At 46.2% G+C, this 14844-nt stretch overlaps 1 protein-coding gene across 2 annotated transcripts in view; it reads right to left on the reverse strand.

Moving 5' to 3' along the window:
* Positions 1-1539: 1539 nt before the first annotated feature.
* efnb3b (ephrin-B3b) overlaps positions 1540-14844 on the reverse strand; it is a 46047-nt gene continuing 32742 nt past the window's right edge. Inside the window, exons 4-6 of one of the 2 annotated variants that reach the window (XM_061669474.1) lie at positions 9037-9129; positions 7311-7370; positions 1540-4548 (exon numbers count right to left, since the gene is read on the reverse strand). In XM_061669474.1, coding sequence (XP_061525458.1) covers positions 4118-4548; positions 7311-7370; positions 9037-9129 — 584 coding nt within the window. In that variant the 3' untranslated portion in view covers positions 1540-4117. The remainder of the gene's footprint in view (positions 4549-7310; positions 7371-9036; positions 9130-14844) is intronic. The other variant, XM_061669475.1, reaches the window with a different exon arrangement.

Below are 14844 nucleotides of genomic sequence, written 5' to 3' on the forward strand. Positions count from 1 at the left end.
TTTGAAGGCAAAAGCAGTGTCAGTCCACCAGGCAATTCCTTGAAATATCACAGACGCACACCATATTTGTCCTTATTTATTGGTATATTTATTTGTATTTATTGATGTATATTTATATACATTTCGATATCAGCACAACGTAGACGGAAACGTTTGCCTCGGTAGCAAACTGGCAAGGCTAACTGGACTTTAGCAAACCACATTTTCGTGTTACCAAGTGTTTCCACTTCCGCTATTATTTGACCTCAGCTCAAAATCTTCGCTTTGCTCAACATAAAACTCAATTTAAAAAGAAAAAATATGAAATAAATAAATAAAGTGTCATTCGTACTAGGACTTTGTACACATGCAAAAAATAATAATAATAATTAAAATAAAAACATATTTTGTACACGTGCAAAAAAAAAAAAAAAAAAAAACACCTACCGCTCTTCGGTTGAGTTGAAGCCGAGCTCGCTCGAACAACGTCCTCCCCGTTCGAAATGCTTTATTGGAGTTTTGCAAGTCACGCTGCTGAAATATAATCGCTTTTGTTAGGGGAAAAGCAGGCAAATAAATCATTAATTAAAAGTATTATTTACCAGTACGACGACGCAGGTGGCACATCTTGAAGCTGTTGGTGTCCGACTCATTCGGCCAATCGGGAGCGAAAGTGGTGTCACGTGGTTTGCAAGGATGCGTTTATTTGCCTTGGATTTGGGGGACACCAGTTGCGTTCAAGAGATACGACTGTTTCTTATTTAAAAATAAGTTTAAAACTGTCTTTTCTTGCTGGAGTCGTCACAGTATAATAGATAAGACGTGTAATGGCGAATCACACTTCAACTTAAGAGGAAAATACCCAAAAATCGTGGTGGGTGTGAGTCATGGCGCAGCACACTCCAGAAAAATGGCTGCACCGGGTCAAACTTTGTCAAAGTTCCTGCAGCGGTGGTCAATGAAATATGGCAAACGAGCGGGATGCAAACACCTGGTTGCCAAGGTAACTAGGGAACAGAAGTTGTCCACATCGTCTTCCTGAGCTTGAAAGTGTCGAAGCGCGACTGACAATCGGGAGAGGTGTGTGTGACCGTGTGCGCGAGGAGGCCGCTAATCAACTGTCACGCGCGCACACGCCATCGATCAAAGCGGTCACCCTCAAGCCCACCCTGGTGGCAAATGAGGAAACACTGAAGGGACGCCAACGGTTGCTATAGCAACGAATGGACGGACGGTGGGTGGTAAAGGAGAAGCAAAAGGGGTTGACGGAGAATGAAATCAGGTCTGTCAATAGGTTGCCAGGGAACACTAACGAAGCCAGGTTTGGTACGTTAATTGATCACATTCGAGGGAGTGCTTGTGTGTGTGTGCGTGAGATGGCGATGGTATTAAGAGACACACTTAAAAGGAACCCCGCCGAGAGGAGTCTATAGTCCCGATAAGAGGAAAACAAAAAACAACCTGTTCACGGCTCGGCCAGCCTCTGATGCGCACGGCCACGGCACGAAACAAGGCAATAACACAATAATGAATCTCACATCACGATCAAAAGTGGTGCTTAAACATTTGTTTTGTCTTTTTTATTATTCAACAGTTTTTTTTCTTCTCCAAAGCAGGAATGTACTCATCTTTTCCTCTCTTCAGAGGTGTGTGTGGTGGAAGGGGGTGGGGGTGGGAGGGAGGTGGCGTCACGCACACCTCATGCAGAGGTGCCCCAAATACAACGCGTCACATTTGAGGGGCTGCATGGCACAAACACACACACACGCGCACACACACACACACACTTTGACCAGATGGTTATGCCCGCCGCCCCCCTTCCTCCATGGTTCCATGACAGCTAGCACTCACCCAGAAGTCAAACACAAACAGTGAGATGTTCAAATCCACGTGAAAACATGAAAAACTTGGCGGTCCGAGGGGGGATGCTTGCTGGACTCCACCCCCCTCCCCCTTCCCAAAAAAAAAAACACCACTGAGGTCGCAGCCACTTTTTTTTTTGTACATAACACAAGTACATGCACAAGTTGCCACCGAGGCCTCGGAGGGCACGCGTGCGACTCTCTCTGCATGTTCGAAATAGACAAAGATGGGAACACTGAACATAAAAACAACAAAAGTTTTTGGCTTGTCCAAGAGCGACGTCCAAGAGCCCCCCCCCCCCACACACACACGACCGTGTTTCGTCTTTTTAAACTCAATTTCAAAACCGTCAAATATCGGCCAGAAGCAACCAGGCTACAAAAACAAAAAAATAATCACCATCATGGGCGAATGTGACAATTAAAGCACATCTTAATACATAGTGTAGATGATGTTAGGTACTGATACAAAATACAGTTAAGGAAGGATCACACAAAAAAAGCTGGAGTGTGTTTGCGCGTGTGTGTGTGTGTGTGTGTGTATGCCACCGTCAACCAATTTCACACAAAAGCCACAAAATGTTTGAGCAACACAAAACAACTTTACCGCAAAACATGTGCGCGCAAACACCCTGAACGCAAGTGCTGTGCGTGTGCCATCCCCGTTTACACAGAAGCCACAAACATGTCTGAGCAACACAAAACAACGTTTACCGCTAAGCACGTGAACAAAATAGCGCCTCTTGAACGCTAGCGACTGGTCACCACCTGCAGTGGTGATCTGCTGCTTTTGCTTGCTGCTAATTTTCAGGGCGGGGGAGTGGGGGGGGGGGGGAGATTGTGTATGTGTTTCAATGCAATCAGAGTAGCAGTCATTAACAAGCGTGTGTGTAAGTGTATACACAAATAATGTAACACGATGTGCGGTTTGTGTGCGTGTGTGTTTGTGATCGAGATGCATGAGTCCAACTCCGGAATTTGTTTTGATGCCGAGGCTGCTCCTCCTCATCCTGTCCATTCGGATCCTTCGTTATCAGTCCTCCTTTTGTCGTTCGTGTGCAATTTCCTCACAGTCCTTCGCTTTGCTTTGCCCTCGCTCTCGCTCTCTCTCTCTCTCTCTTGCCCTCATCCCCTCTTCTTTCCACATAAAGGAAAAAAAACTAAACATTTTGGAATAAAACAAAACAAAAAGCGATCATAGATGGCTCTACCTCAACACTTCCACAAACGAGGTCTATACTTCAACACTACACGCATCAAACAAGAAGCTATAAAAATATACAAACACCTTGGGGTGGGGTGGGGGGGCAGGTTGACAAACAATAAAAAATAAAGTGGGATTAAATGAATATAAAAGGCATATTGTACCACGGTAAATTGTGAAGAATAGAAAAAGGGGCTGGCAACAGAGGTGTGGTTTTAGCTGGTCAAATACAACATAAATCATAGAAAATAAACCAAAAAAAACCATCTATTTACTAGATATTTATATATATATATATATATATATATATCATCTATAAGTGTTGATAGCCATAGAAAAATCTCACTGGATTGGATTTTTTCTTTTTTTGTGATAGCCGCTCACTATTTTGTTTTGGTATTTTTAAGACAAGTCTAAAGAGCACAGTCACGCCATTGTCACTCACACTCACACACATATACACATTCGCACACACGCCTTATTAAAATATACAAGAGTCTGAGTGTCAGCGCGCCAAGACTGCTCAGAGACCTTCTCGGGCCCCGGGTCCGGTCAGTTGACCTCCACCCTGGCTTTTCTGATTGGCCGAGTCCAAGAGGCCGCTCCTCTTTATTTGCTCTGAGAAATCCCGAAGCTGTCAGCGGCAAAGAAGGGGGCCCAGTCTCTGATTGGCTGATGGCACTGTGAAGGGGCGGGCTGCTGGGTTCTAGGCAGGTATGGCGACTGGGAGTTCCTCAGCACTGTCTGGGCTTTTTATTGATTGATTTTTTTTATTTTTTTAAATTATTTTTTTTATTTTTTTTAAATATAGTCCTTTGCTCTCAGAAGGTCCAAAAAACCACAGTCACGCACTTCCAGGTGCATTCTGGGAATTGCACCTCGAAGAGGTTCCGGCTGTGTCCCGGTGGGCTGGCGAACCTTCACGCACACTTGAAGTGTGACGGTGGTTGGATTTTTGTGGCAGGTGAGAGGGGGAGAAAGGTGAGGGGGGCGGGCGGATGGGAGGCATTGGGACTTCCTGGGGCGGGGCTCGGAGTGATTCTGGGGGGTCTACGGCCGGGAAGTCCAGTTCTCATACTTTGTAGTAGATGTTGGCCGGGCTCTGCGGCGGCATTTCCTGCACAATGTAGACGGGGTGTCCGTAGTCGCCGCTCACCTTCTCGTAGTGCGGGCAGTACGCGGAGTCCGACGTTCTCAGAGGGATGATGATGTCGCTGGGCTCGGAGCCGTTGTTGTTGGAGCTGCCCACGCCGCCCACGCCGGCGCCTCGCTTGGGGCTGGTGAGCGACGACAGCGACAGCGGAGGGTGATGGGTGTCCGAGTGCTTGGCGTGCCGCCGCCTGTAGCACACTACGCAGATGACGGCGGTGACCAGCAGCAGGAAAGCGGAACCTCCGGCCGCGCCCGCAATCAGGGCGATGTTGGACGGCTGCAGCGGCCCGTTCTCCCCGCCGCCTTCGGCTCCTCCGAAGGTGTTCGGTCCTCTCGAATGGGTTGAGTTCCCTGGAAGAAAGCATACGCCACTTTAGGTCAATAGTCCTGGTGGATGCAGCACAAACGATATTTGTTCCTTTAACGGAGTCCAGTTCCAAATCCGTCATCAATGACGTCAGCTTTTTTCTGTTCTCTGATTGGTTGGTCAGAGCAAAACTTGTTCCAACGCCTTGCGTTGCGATCGTGAGAAAAGTTTCTTAGCTGTATATGTGCAAGTAAATATTTTGACATCAAAAGACCTTTCGCAGTCTTGTTTTTGTTGATTTATCGTTTGAGTGTCACAAAAGCAAAAAAAATATAAGCGTCACTTTCTCCGCCGATTAGTCAGAAAGCTGCATTTTTATTGAAACCAACCCGTGTTCTACTGCTGATTACTGAAGAATGAAAAGAAAGAGAGAAACATATTTTTTTTTCTGATGATTTTTTTTCTCTTTTGCAACGGAACACAATCGTGCTTGGCTTTTGAAAGATCCGTCCAAATGCTCTTAAAACGGCTGCAAAACTTGAAAACAGCCGGCAAAGCGATTGAGTTGTTAGCATTTCAATTATTTTCAATCTTAAAAATAGTTTGGATGTCCTCGTAAGCGGATTAACCAGGATGCAGCTTTTTGGAATTGAAGGCGAGCAAAATAAGCGCTCCGGACCGGACCACTTTTCAACACCCTGACATTGAGGTAGCGGCACAGCCGCAGTGTATAATCAAGGTAACACGCAAGCTAACAACAGTGTTGACTTAGCGCTACCACTCTGTTATGGGCATTGACCACCCACCCACCCACCCACACACACACATCCCTACGAAGCAACAACCTCCTCGGGAAGTGGCAGGCGAACGACGGCGCGGCAGGTGCGCGCGTGCCGCCGCATGTTAAGCGACAAGCCGTCCGCGTTGCGAGCAGGCGAACCCGCTTAAGGTTCGCGAGCGCACGTCGCTGCTGTATAAAGCGCCTGTGATTGGCGGCACGTTATTCTTGGCACGCGATCCCCCTTTTACTTCTCCCACATCCTCTCCCATTCTTGGCTTTATTGGAGCAGTAATGACCTACCTTGCACTGAGCTCACACACGAGCGCCCCGTTGTGCTGGACTGAGGGCGAGCAAAGCGCTAATGCTCATCTCTGCCAGCTTTCTTCCTCTCTCCATTAACTGACATCCCTCATTCTCCATCTCCATTATGACTGTCACCTTTCACTGGCTCTCTGCATTATAAACCCTCTTCCGTCACCTCGACACCTATTTTCCGTTCTCTCTGATTTTTTTTTTTTTTTTTTTTTTTTCCCCATCCTAGACTCACTAAAAAAAAAAAAAAAAGAAAACGTGAGTTCTTTGTGTGCGGATCACAGTCAGGGAATAATGCCAATTTCAAAGGGGTTCAGATATGAAAGGTCAAGGCAGGAACATAATTATAAGCTTGGCCTTACATCCAGCATACAGAAAAGTGGCAAAGTCTGATTAAATGATGTTTTTGGAAACGCTTGCACAATAAAATGAGGTCAAAACTAGTACCGTCAGTACTGAATCGTTTTAGAATCCTATTGATTACTGATCGACTAATCAAATATTAATCGCCCCCTCCGTTAAGAAGGCCTTTTTTTTTTTTTTATGACTAACATGTATTTTATTCTCATGTATGAGTGATAGACTTCAATCCTTAAACTGCACGTTGGTACTGAGGTTATGGCATACATTTGGTGTACAGAATTGGAGACTGCAACATGCTAAATGCTAAAGAGTTAGCAATCAAGATTAGCATTAGCGCGCTAGCGATTAGCATTTTAGGTCCAAAAATGCTAACTATCGTTCAGTTCACTCACACTTATTGTGTTACATGTACATTACACATCTAACAGTGTCTTAAAAATCACTCACAGAGGCTCCTTTCTCATTTCTTGGCAAAGTTTATCATTGGCCCAACACTGGGTCCGTCTGCAATAAATGTTCGTGTGAAACATGGGTTCTGACGACACAAACATGGTTCCTTTTTTTTTTTTTTTTTTTTTAATCCCTGTGGAGCTTGGCAGACATTTTGTGTCGACCTTATTTTGAACTCTCCTTAGTCCAGTTCCTCTATTTTTTGTGTTTCCCTCGTTAGTCAGCAGTTGACTGAAACTGAACAGTGTTTGTGTGTGTGTGTGTGTGTGTGTGTGTGTCCCTAATAAAGTGTCCACTGAATGCACACGCAAGGTCACAGAATACGTTGCAAAGCAGTCCTCGATTGTTTTTCAGAGCACAGTACAGAATCTCATCTTCATTGTCGCTCACCCGCTCGTCTTTGCCTTTTCGGAATTCTCGCTCACGCTTCTGCCTGCTCCATCACCCCCCCCCCACCCCGATGTCGCCCCCGCCAGCCCTTCCCTCCTGCCACCCCCTTTCCCATCCAGGCTGACAGTAATAACTCTCACAAATGTTGCCTCTGGTCTCGCCGTGGCTCCTTGCCTCCCCTCTGTTCTTCCTCCCTCTTCCCTCTCTTGCGATCTATCTTTTTTTCTTTTTTTCTTTTTGTCCTTTGCCCATTGTAGCTATTAGCCATCCACTGCCCGCCTGCGGCACTTAGCTCCGAGGAGCCAGGAAGCGGGGAAGGATGGAAAGAAAATATATGGAATTAAATAGAGAGATCCGCAGATGTCACTGCTGCACATCCTCCATCTGTCCCCCAACCTTCTTAACCCCCCCTCCCCCTGCTCCTTTTTGTTGTTTTCCCCCCATCGACAAGCCTTTGCTTATTCCCTGCATCCATCTTGTGGATCATTTCCATTTGCTGTGCTTGCTGACCTGAGTTCCTGTTGGTGGAACGTCCAGCTGGCTCCTTTTTGGGGGGCAGCCCGTATGGACCTGTGAGAAGGACGGAGGGTTATTGATCAATACTCCCGCACAATTGGACACTTTCTCTTACCTAATTACTCTCTGTAATTTATACAATGGTGGGTTTTGTTGTCCTAAATGTGTGTAGCGTCTTTCATTTTCACTGTCGTGCCGGAGTGACTCCAACTACACGAGACAAAGCCGTTGTGTTTTAACATACCTGGGTGTGCTCCGTTATTGCGCTTTATTTATTGTGCAAGGTCAAGAGGTCGTCCTTAAGAGTGTTCGCAACAAAGCCGCAACGACTTGTAATCTACGCTCTTGCTAAATCAGCCTATCTGAGTGCATATAAATATGTTTTCTGGACCACCCCCGCAATAGGTGAAACCCACGAAGTACCGCCCACATATTTTGGGTATCCATAGTTTAAAGCTGTATGAGCCACCCCAGACTTTTATTAATCGTCCCCACACTCCTTTATAAACACTTTATATACTCTTAAACCCCTTTTAAACTCTTAAACATGCAGTAATGCACAGGAGTAGTATCCACTGTGTATATTTTATTCCTTGTAATGTGTTTTTTTAATGAATTTTGCTTTTCAGTTCGAATGTTTTGGGCTAGGAAGCATTTAGAATTTACAGCATGAGCTCAAAATACACTGAATCCGCAACTTGAATGAATTAAACTAAATGCAGCTACCACTGTATTTGCATTCTAATCCACAGTATGAATACAGGCAGTTATAAGCTTTTCAGGCGGGGCGGGTGTGGGAATCAATTACGTGCCGTTTCGGGCTGGGCCCATATCCCCTGCGGATAGCAAAAGTTTACTGGGCATAAAGTGACAAATACGAACCCCGACAAACACACGTTGAGGGCGGAGGCGCCTGCCAGGATCGATAGTGAGCCGCTCGCGAGTGTGACAGGAAGCAGGCGAGATAGATGGGCACCGAAATAAGTCAATGCGCCGACGCGCGTGGGTGTCGAGAGACCACAAACAACGCGGTCGTGACCTTTCAGCAGCACGGGTGATAAAAATGGAGAGAATAAGTTGACAGCAAGCAGATGGAGGACTTGGACAAGGAATTTAAACACAGGGCGACACGGACGGAGCGGGGCGCTGAGGAAGAGGAGAGGATGAAGAGTGGAAATGCTAAAGGACCTTTTCACCGTTGACTGTCGCACGTACGTCCGGGCGCGGGATTAGCGGGGAACGCGCAACCTCAGTGTTTGAAAGTTGTTGTTTTTTTTTGTTATTCCATTCCCCTTCCAAAGAAAAAAAAAAAAAAAAAAAAAAAAAACAATAAGACATGTATGCGAGCTTCAGAAGCTGCCACAAAAACCCGTGGGCATGTTTATGTGTGCAATGTACAGTTGTGCGGGCAAGGGAGGGAGGAGGTGCAAGCAGTTAAAAGGCAAGTGCGCGGGGAGTCAACGGGCCTCATTAGAGCTGACTGATCCAACGCTTTCTCCGCTGTTCCCACCGCTTAACAAGCTCTAATATGCTCACTGAGAGGAGCCACCCACAACCAAGCAAGTGTGTGCGCGCGCGCGCGTGTGTGTGGTGCAGACGCACAGGAAGGATAATAAAAAAATAAATAAATAAAACACAAGACGAATATCCCGTATTTTCTCTTGTCAGTCAGTGACAAGAAACAACAAACAAAGTGTGAAAATAGCACATGAGGACTCACTCTGCCCCACTTTCAGGACCACCTTCATGCCCTGCGTGGCACAAACTCCTCCCCTCATGCTGTCCAGACCTTGGCGAGTCCCATCTGATGTAGCTGCAAGGATGCAATGACATAATGGCAGTTAGCGACATAGACTCACAGACACGCACATCTAGCATAAAGTCCACATCCATTTAAACTGCACAATGTCTTTCTATTCCAAACGATAAATTCTGCGCATATCGTCAACCCATCTGGGGAGCCGACAAGTGACATTTGCAGAAGCAGCAATTTAAAAGCCAGACTCGAAACTTTGGAAATGTCAAACGAGAAAGGCGACGAGCACTTTAACAAGTCCTCATTTTAAGCTGCTCGCTGGCATCCATTAACAAGCCCGCCGGCGTCGCTTGGACTCGACCGCTTTCGCAGCGCCGCGACTCCTGTTCAGCCAGGACAAGCCACACCGGATTAATACTGGGTTTGTGGCCGGCAATTTGGCCTTAAATTGAGATTTGGAATGTGTAATTGCGTTGCATTAAAAGACCCCGAGACAGAAATGTCTTTATCAGGGTGAAATAGAAAGCTGCAGGACCGGTTAGGCTCGTTTTATCTGAGCTAAAAAGGTGGCGATGTTTTGGAGGCAGAAGTTTGTGGTCGCCAACAGGTATTTAGGGGTTACCAACTTTGGGCGGTCACCCAAGTATATATAGCTTCAAGTCCCTCGAAAGGAAAAATACATGTCTTCTAAAAATGTATGTAAGTATGTAAAATGAGGCAATAGCAAAAAATCTAACTCCGGAACACACATCCCGACATGTTTTAGCGCCTCCAGCGGATGAAATATATCCCATCGGGGGAGTCGGCGCACCGCAATGACGAGGTGCTCGGGGGGGGTAAATAAAAAAATTAACATCAGGAAAAGTGAAATGGTTTAAAAAAAAAACAATTAAAAATAAAAAAAGTTGACTGCTATATCCCCACAATTGAGTACTACATAGTTCTCAGTCTTCTTCTCGGTTTTCTTCAATTATCTTTTAAACATAAATTCTGCATTTACAAAACAAATGAATTTAGTGTACAAGGTCATGAAAAATATAGGATCCGTCATCAACCTTTAAGAAGCCCACACAAGGAGCCAATCAAAAAGCTTCTTCAAAACGTCATCCATGCTTATTTGGAAAAACGACGTGCCTTCACACGAGCGATCAGCCCGGTTGGAGGGAGGAAGGAAGGAAGGAGAGTGAGAGAAAAAGGAGGTGCGAAAAAGATGCAACTTGACTTCTCACACCTCCTTCCCTCTATTTCTGCATAATGCAGAGTGTGAAAGCACGAGGGCTGTTTGCGAAGAGGCGAGACGGGGTCAATGCATAAAGCATACTTTTTGAAATAAGGCGACAAGAGTGCATTTGCAGGGATAATGCACGGGGATGCCAAAATACATTTTCTCAGGTCCAAAAAGGGAATACAGGGGCGTTCCCAAGGTGTAAAGCTCGACGGTCCAGAATTAGAAGGGCTGACCTGATACAGGTGATATTGTCAAAATGGGAATTGATGAGCGAGGACGACGAAACGGACCCGTCCGCTCAACCTTGGCCACTTTGAGACTAATGTTCTCCGACACCCGGAGGGAAGGCGAGCGGGCATAGTGGAGGCGAGGAGGTAGTGCGGGGGGGGGCGGGGGGGGGGCGGGAGACGTGATCGGCCGTGACAAGGTGTTGCCGATACTTCGGTGACGAGAGGGCTTGTGATGTCATGCGATTTTGAACGGTAACTCAAATGTGGCTCGAAAGCTGATGGCCCGACTTCCCGCGCCATCTCAGGGCGTTTGTGGCGGTCAGCGACGAGTAATGGACTCAAATGAGGAAAGATAAGGCCGCCCGTGGCTGCGATTTGGGACGAGATGAAAGGGGAAAGCGGGGAAGGAAGAAGGGAGACGAAGGAGGGATGAGTAATTGAGACAATGATGAGCAGTGATGGAGGGAGGGAGGGAGGGAGGGAGGGAGGGAGGTTGAAACGCCAGACGACCGAGGAGAGAAAGGATGTCTCACAAAATCCAAATCAGTAAAATCCGGCTCCGTCACACCGGGACGCCAGGAAAGGAAACGAAAAGGTGACGAGATCAGTCCTTCATCGACGTAACCTGCTGATTTAAAATGTCATTTTGTACGACAAAAGTTTTGCCGCAAAAAGCGAAGCGTGGAGAGTCCCTGTCGCCCAAATGCACCAGCGCGGTCCATTTGTTTTCATTCACTTCACACAGCTATGGCAATTGACAATTTGGCGACATGGCAACAGGAGAGGAGAGTAAAATAAAAGCAAAAATAAAAGCAAATACATTGAGAAACAAACTGCACAGCGGGATATAGTTAACATACGCCAACGATCCGTCGTCTTTCCATCCCAAAACCAGACGCGTTCAAAAGCCGACAAGTCCGACATTTTCACTGAGCTCTAAAATCGCACTGAAATCGTAAGCATTGTGCTTTGTGAATCAAATCGAATCGCAAGTGATTATGTCTTTTGTTCACACCATCGTGCTTTTCGCTTGCCTCTCTGCCGCCGACGAACCGTCTTATTGTTTTTTGTTTAGTTTTTTTTTCCCCCCCCTCCTCCTAGGTTCGGTCTGTTGGGTCCAATCGGGGCGCCCCGCCGATCTGCTGCGAAGTTTCGCGAGTTCCCGGCGCGCCTGGGTGTGTGCGTGCGTGTGTGTCTGTGAAGAGCGTTCCCTTCTGCGCGGCTTCGCCTTTCGCGGAGCCAAGTTAGTTTCTCAAGCGGGTGGCGTGTATGTGTGCGCTTTCAGTCGGGTCGAATGTACAGTTGCCTTCCTGTTTAAATTTGTTTTGCTCTCTCTCCAGAGCGCCATGTGTGTCTGGGCGATGATGAAGGGCATACATTTCTCGCTCCTGAACCCACACCCCCAAAAATAAAAAAAATTAAAAAAAATAAAAACTGTCTTGAAGCCTTTTCAGAAATGTGCTGAGCATTAATGAAGCCATCATAAGCTATTAGTTTGCGGGCAAACGGAATTTGGGTTGAAACAGGACAGGCACTATTTGGTCTCCACATGGCAGAACAGAAAAAAAAAATGTAAAGTATTATTTTTCTCTTGCATTCCATCTCTGATCCACAACCCACCGCTTCTTCCAGCGCGGAGTGAAGTTTCCTCACATTTTCAATTTCCCTCTTTTCCTCAGCCCCCCACGGAGTTTTTAGTTGTTTTTTTTGTTTTGTTTGCATGACGGTTCTCACGAACAACATGACGTTCATGACATCAAAGCATTTACATGCGGGCGTCACGGTCACGTGTTCGACCCCACATGACGTGTCACATGCCAACCAAAACGCACACGGAAAAGCTACAGAGGAGTCACGCAATCGTCCCCGATTTCACACATGGCCCCGCAAAGTCGACACCGTGAACTCCAAGCGCGCTCGACACGGGAAAGGAAAAAAAAAAAAAAAAAAAAAGTGTGCGCTGACGCGAGGAGCACATGGACGGATGCGCATCCTTGGATGTGAATGGTTGGTCCAGGGGCCTCGGAGTAAAACGCGCCGCTGGAGGCCCCCACGCTGCTTGTTTCAGTCACGCTGTTGTTTGTCTTTGACTAAATCCGTGTCGCAATACATGAGAAGGCCCAGCTTGAGCCATGTGTGTGTGTGCGTGTATGTGCGTGTGTGTTCCGTGGCAGCTGATGTTTCGTGTGTGAGCGCACAAAAAGGGTCAGGGATGTTTTCGAATACGTTCCTGAGACCAAGTTGTTCAAGAGCTCATCGTCTACTTTATCAAAACACATCGCAATGACATCATTCAATAGAGTTTAAAGAATTAGACAAAAACAAATCAAACATAAAAATTGGTTATAGACAAAAGAAATATAAAAATGCACCTTCACTAGGCAGAGAAAAAAAATAAAATAAACATTCCGGGACCGATGCCGAATTGAGTTTTTACTTCTATAATAGTAATACAATCGAAAGTAGAATATGTGTCTGTCAGTGTTGCTATATTGTCTGTCTACTTGTGTTGCGTTCAAATAACTGCGACACCGACACTATTTGTTAGCCTGTTAATAGGCTCTGTTAGCATTACGCTAAGCGGACTTTCCTAAGGCAAAGTTAAGCGGTTGCACCGTCATCGTATCTTAACTTTTTGCTCGCAAGTCCGAAAGTCGGGTCACTCTAATATCAAGGCACCACTCAATAGACCTTTTTTTCTGGACACATTTTTAAAAAGGCCGGAGCGAGAAGGCTCTCACGTGAATCCCAGACGGGAAAAACACGGCTCACGAAACAAAATAAAATGCGAGCGGCTTGCTGCGTGACGTAACGTCGCTAAAGTGTCAGCCATGTAGGACAGTCACGAGCAATGTTCCGCACAACTGGGACAGCGCTCCCATCCCGGGGCAGCGAGGGCATTCTTGACTGTGTGTGTGTGTGTGTGTGTGTGTGTGTGTGTTGCGGCTACAAAATGCTCTCCCTTCCGAGTGAAGCACGCATTAGAAATGTTTATTTCGGTGACCTCCTATCACGCAAACACGGAGCGACGAACTTGGTGGGCCCATTGAGGTCGGCGAGTTCAGCGGCGTGTTTGCATGTTATGCATTCCAGCGTATAGACACACACACGCGCGCGCGCACGCACGCACACGCACGGCCGTCCTCCATTACTTCAGCCAATAGACTGAAGGCCTTGAAGAAATGGGTCAAGCTCTTCTTCCTCAACGTCTCATGATTGTGTTTTTTTTCTTCTTCCTCTTATTCCCAAGCTGCTCCAAGAATCCGCTCGTTCCAACACGGCAGGATCTAAACCGTTCAAATCCATCGTGGAAAACCCGCAGCAAGTCGGAGACGTGTGCGTGTGCGTGTTAAAGGACCTTGCCTGGGAGGATATACGTCTTCGAACACGGACATCCTGGAAATGTAAACAAGATACTGGAACGTCTTGCGAGAATGTTGTTCGTCAGCATAAAATGAAAAAGGAAGACCAAAAAAAATAGGGGCTGAGATGAAATTATACATCGCCACTGTCAGGCGGAATCTCTCAAAAGGGCAACTTTTCACAAAATCATTGAATCTGACCAGTTCCTTCTGCATTACAGCGATCCATTTTTAACAAAACAAGCATACTCAAATGTATGTAACCTAACTATTTTCACTCATTGTCAAAAAATAAATAAATAAATCAGACTTTCAATCAATCATAATGCCACACAGCTCCCGCAGAGTGAGGGAAGAGGCGGAGTTTAACAACACTTCCATAGAGTTAGTAGATTTGTTCTGAAGCTGTTTTCAACACTTTGAATTGGCTAATGTGGAAAAATAACAATGACTCATTTGTAAAAAAAAATTAAATAAAATAAACACAAAATTGACGATATTTGGACGCGAGGCTTCTGCTCAACAGCAAAGATAAATACAAATTTGAGGTTACTGAATTCCATCGATCCATGTCCTATGGCGCTTTTATTCATTTATCGATGTCAGCCATTTAACACATTCACTGCCATCGACGGCTTTACAAGTCAAGTTTCCATGTTTACTGGGACTACTGGCAGTGAATTAACAGGTCGCGTATCAACAAAGAAACAACCTAACGAACACATTTTTGGACCCTGGGAGGTTTCCACATATATTGGCCTGTCTATATATACACGGGTCGCACATTGTGCTTGTATTTCCGCCGTTAATAGACATTTGGGGTGTGTGTGATTGTTCGCCGCCTCTCCATAAACACAAACATCCTCTCGTGATGTACTGCGATGTCACTCAAGCGCAGCGAAGGGGAAACAACGGGAGACAGCGACACCCAACTGCAGGCTTCACATCCCCC

Source organism: Phycodurus eques, chromosome 23 (genome assembly GCF_024500275.1).
Source record: "Phycodurus eques isolate BA_2022a chromosome 23, UOR_Pequ_1.1, whole genome shotgun sequence".
Classification (NCBI taxonomy): Eukaryota; Metazoa; Chordata; class Actinopteri; order Syngnathiformes; family Syngnathidae; genus Phycodurus; species Phycodurus eques.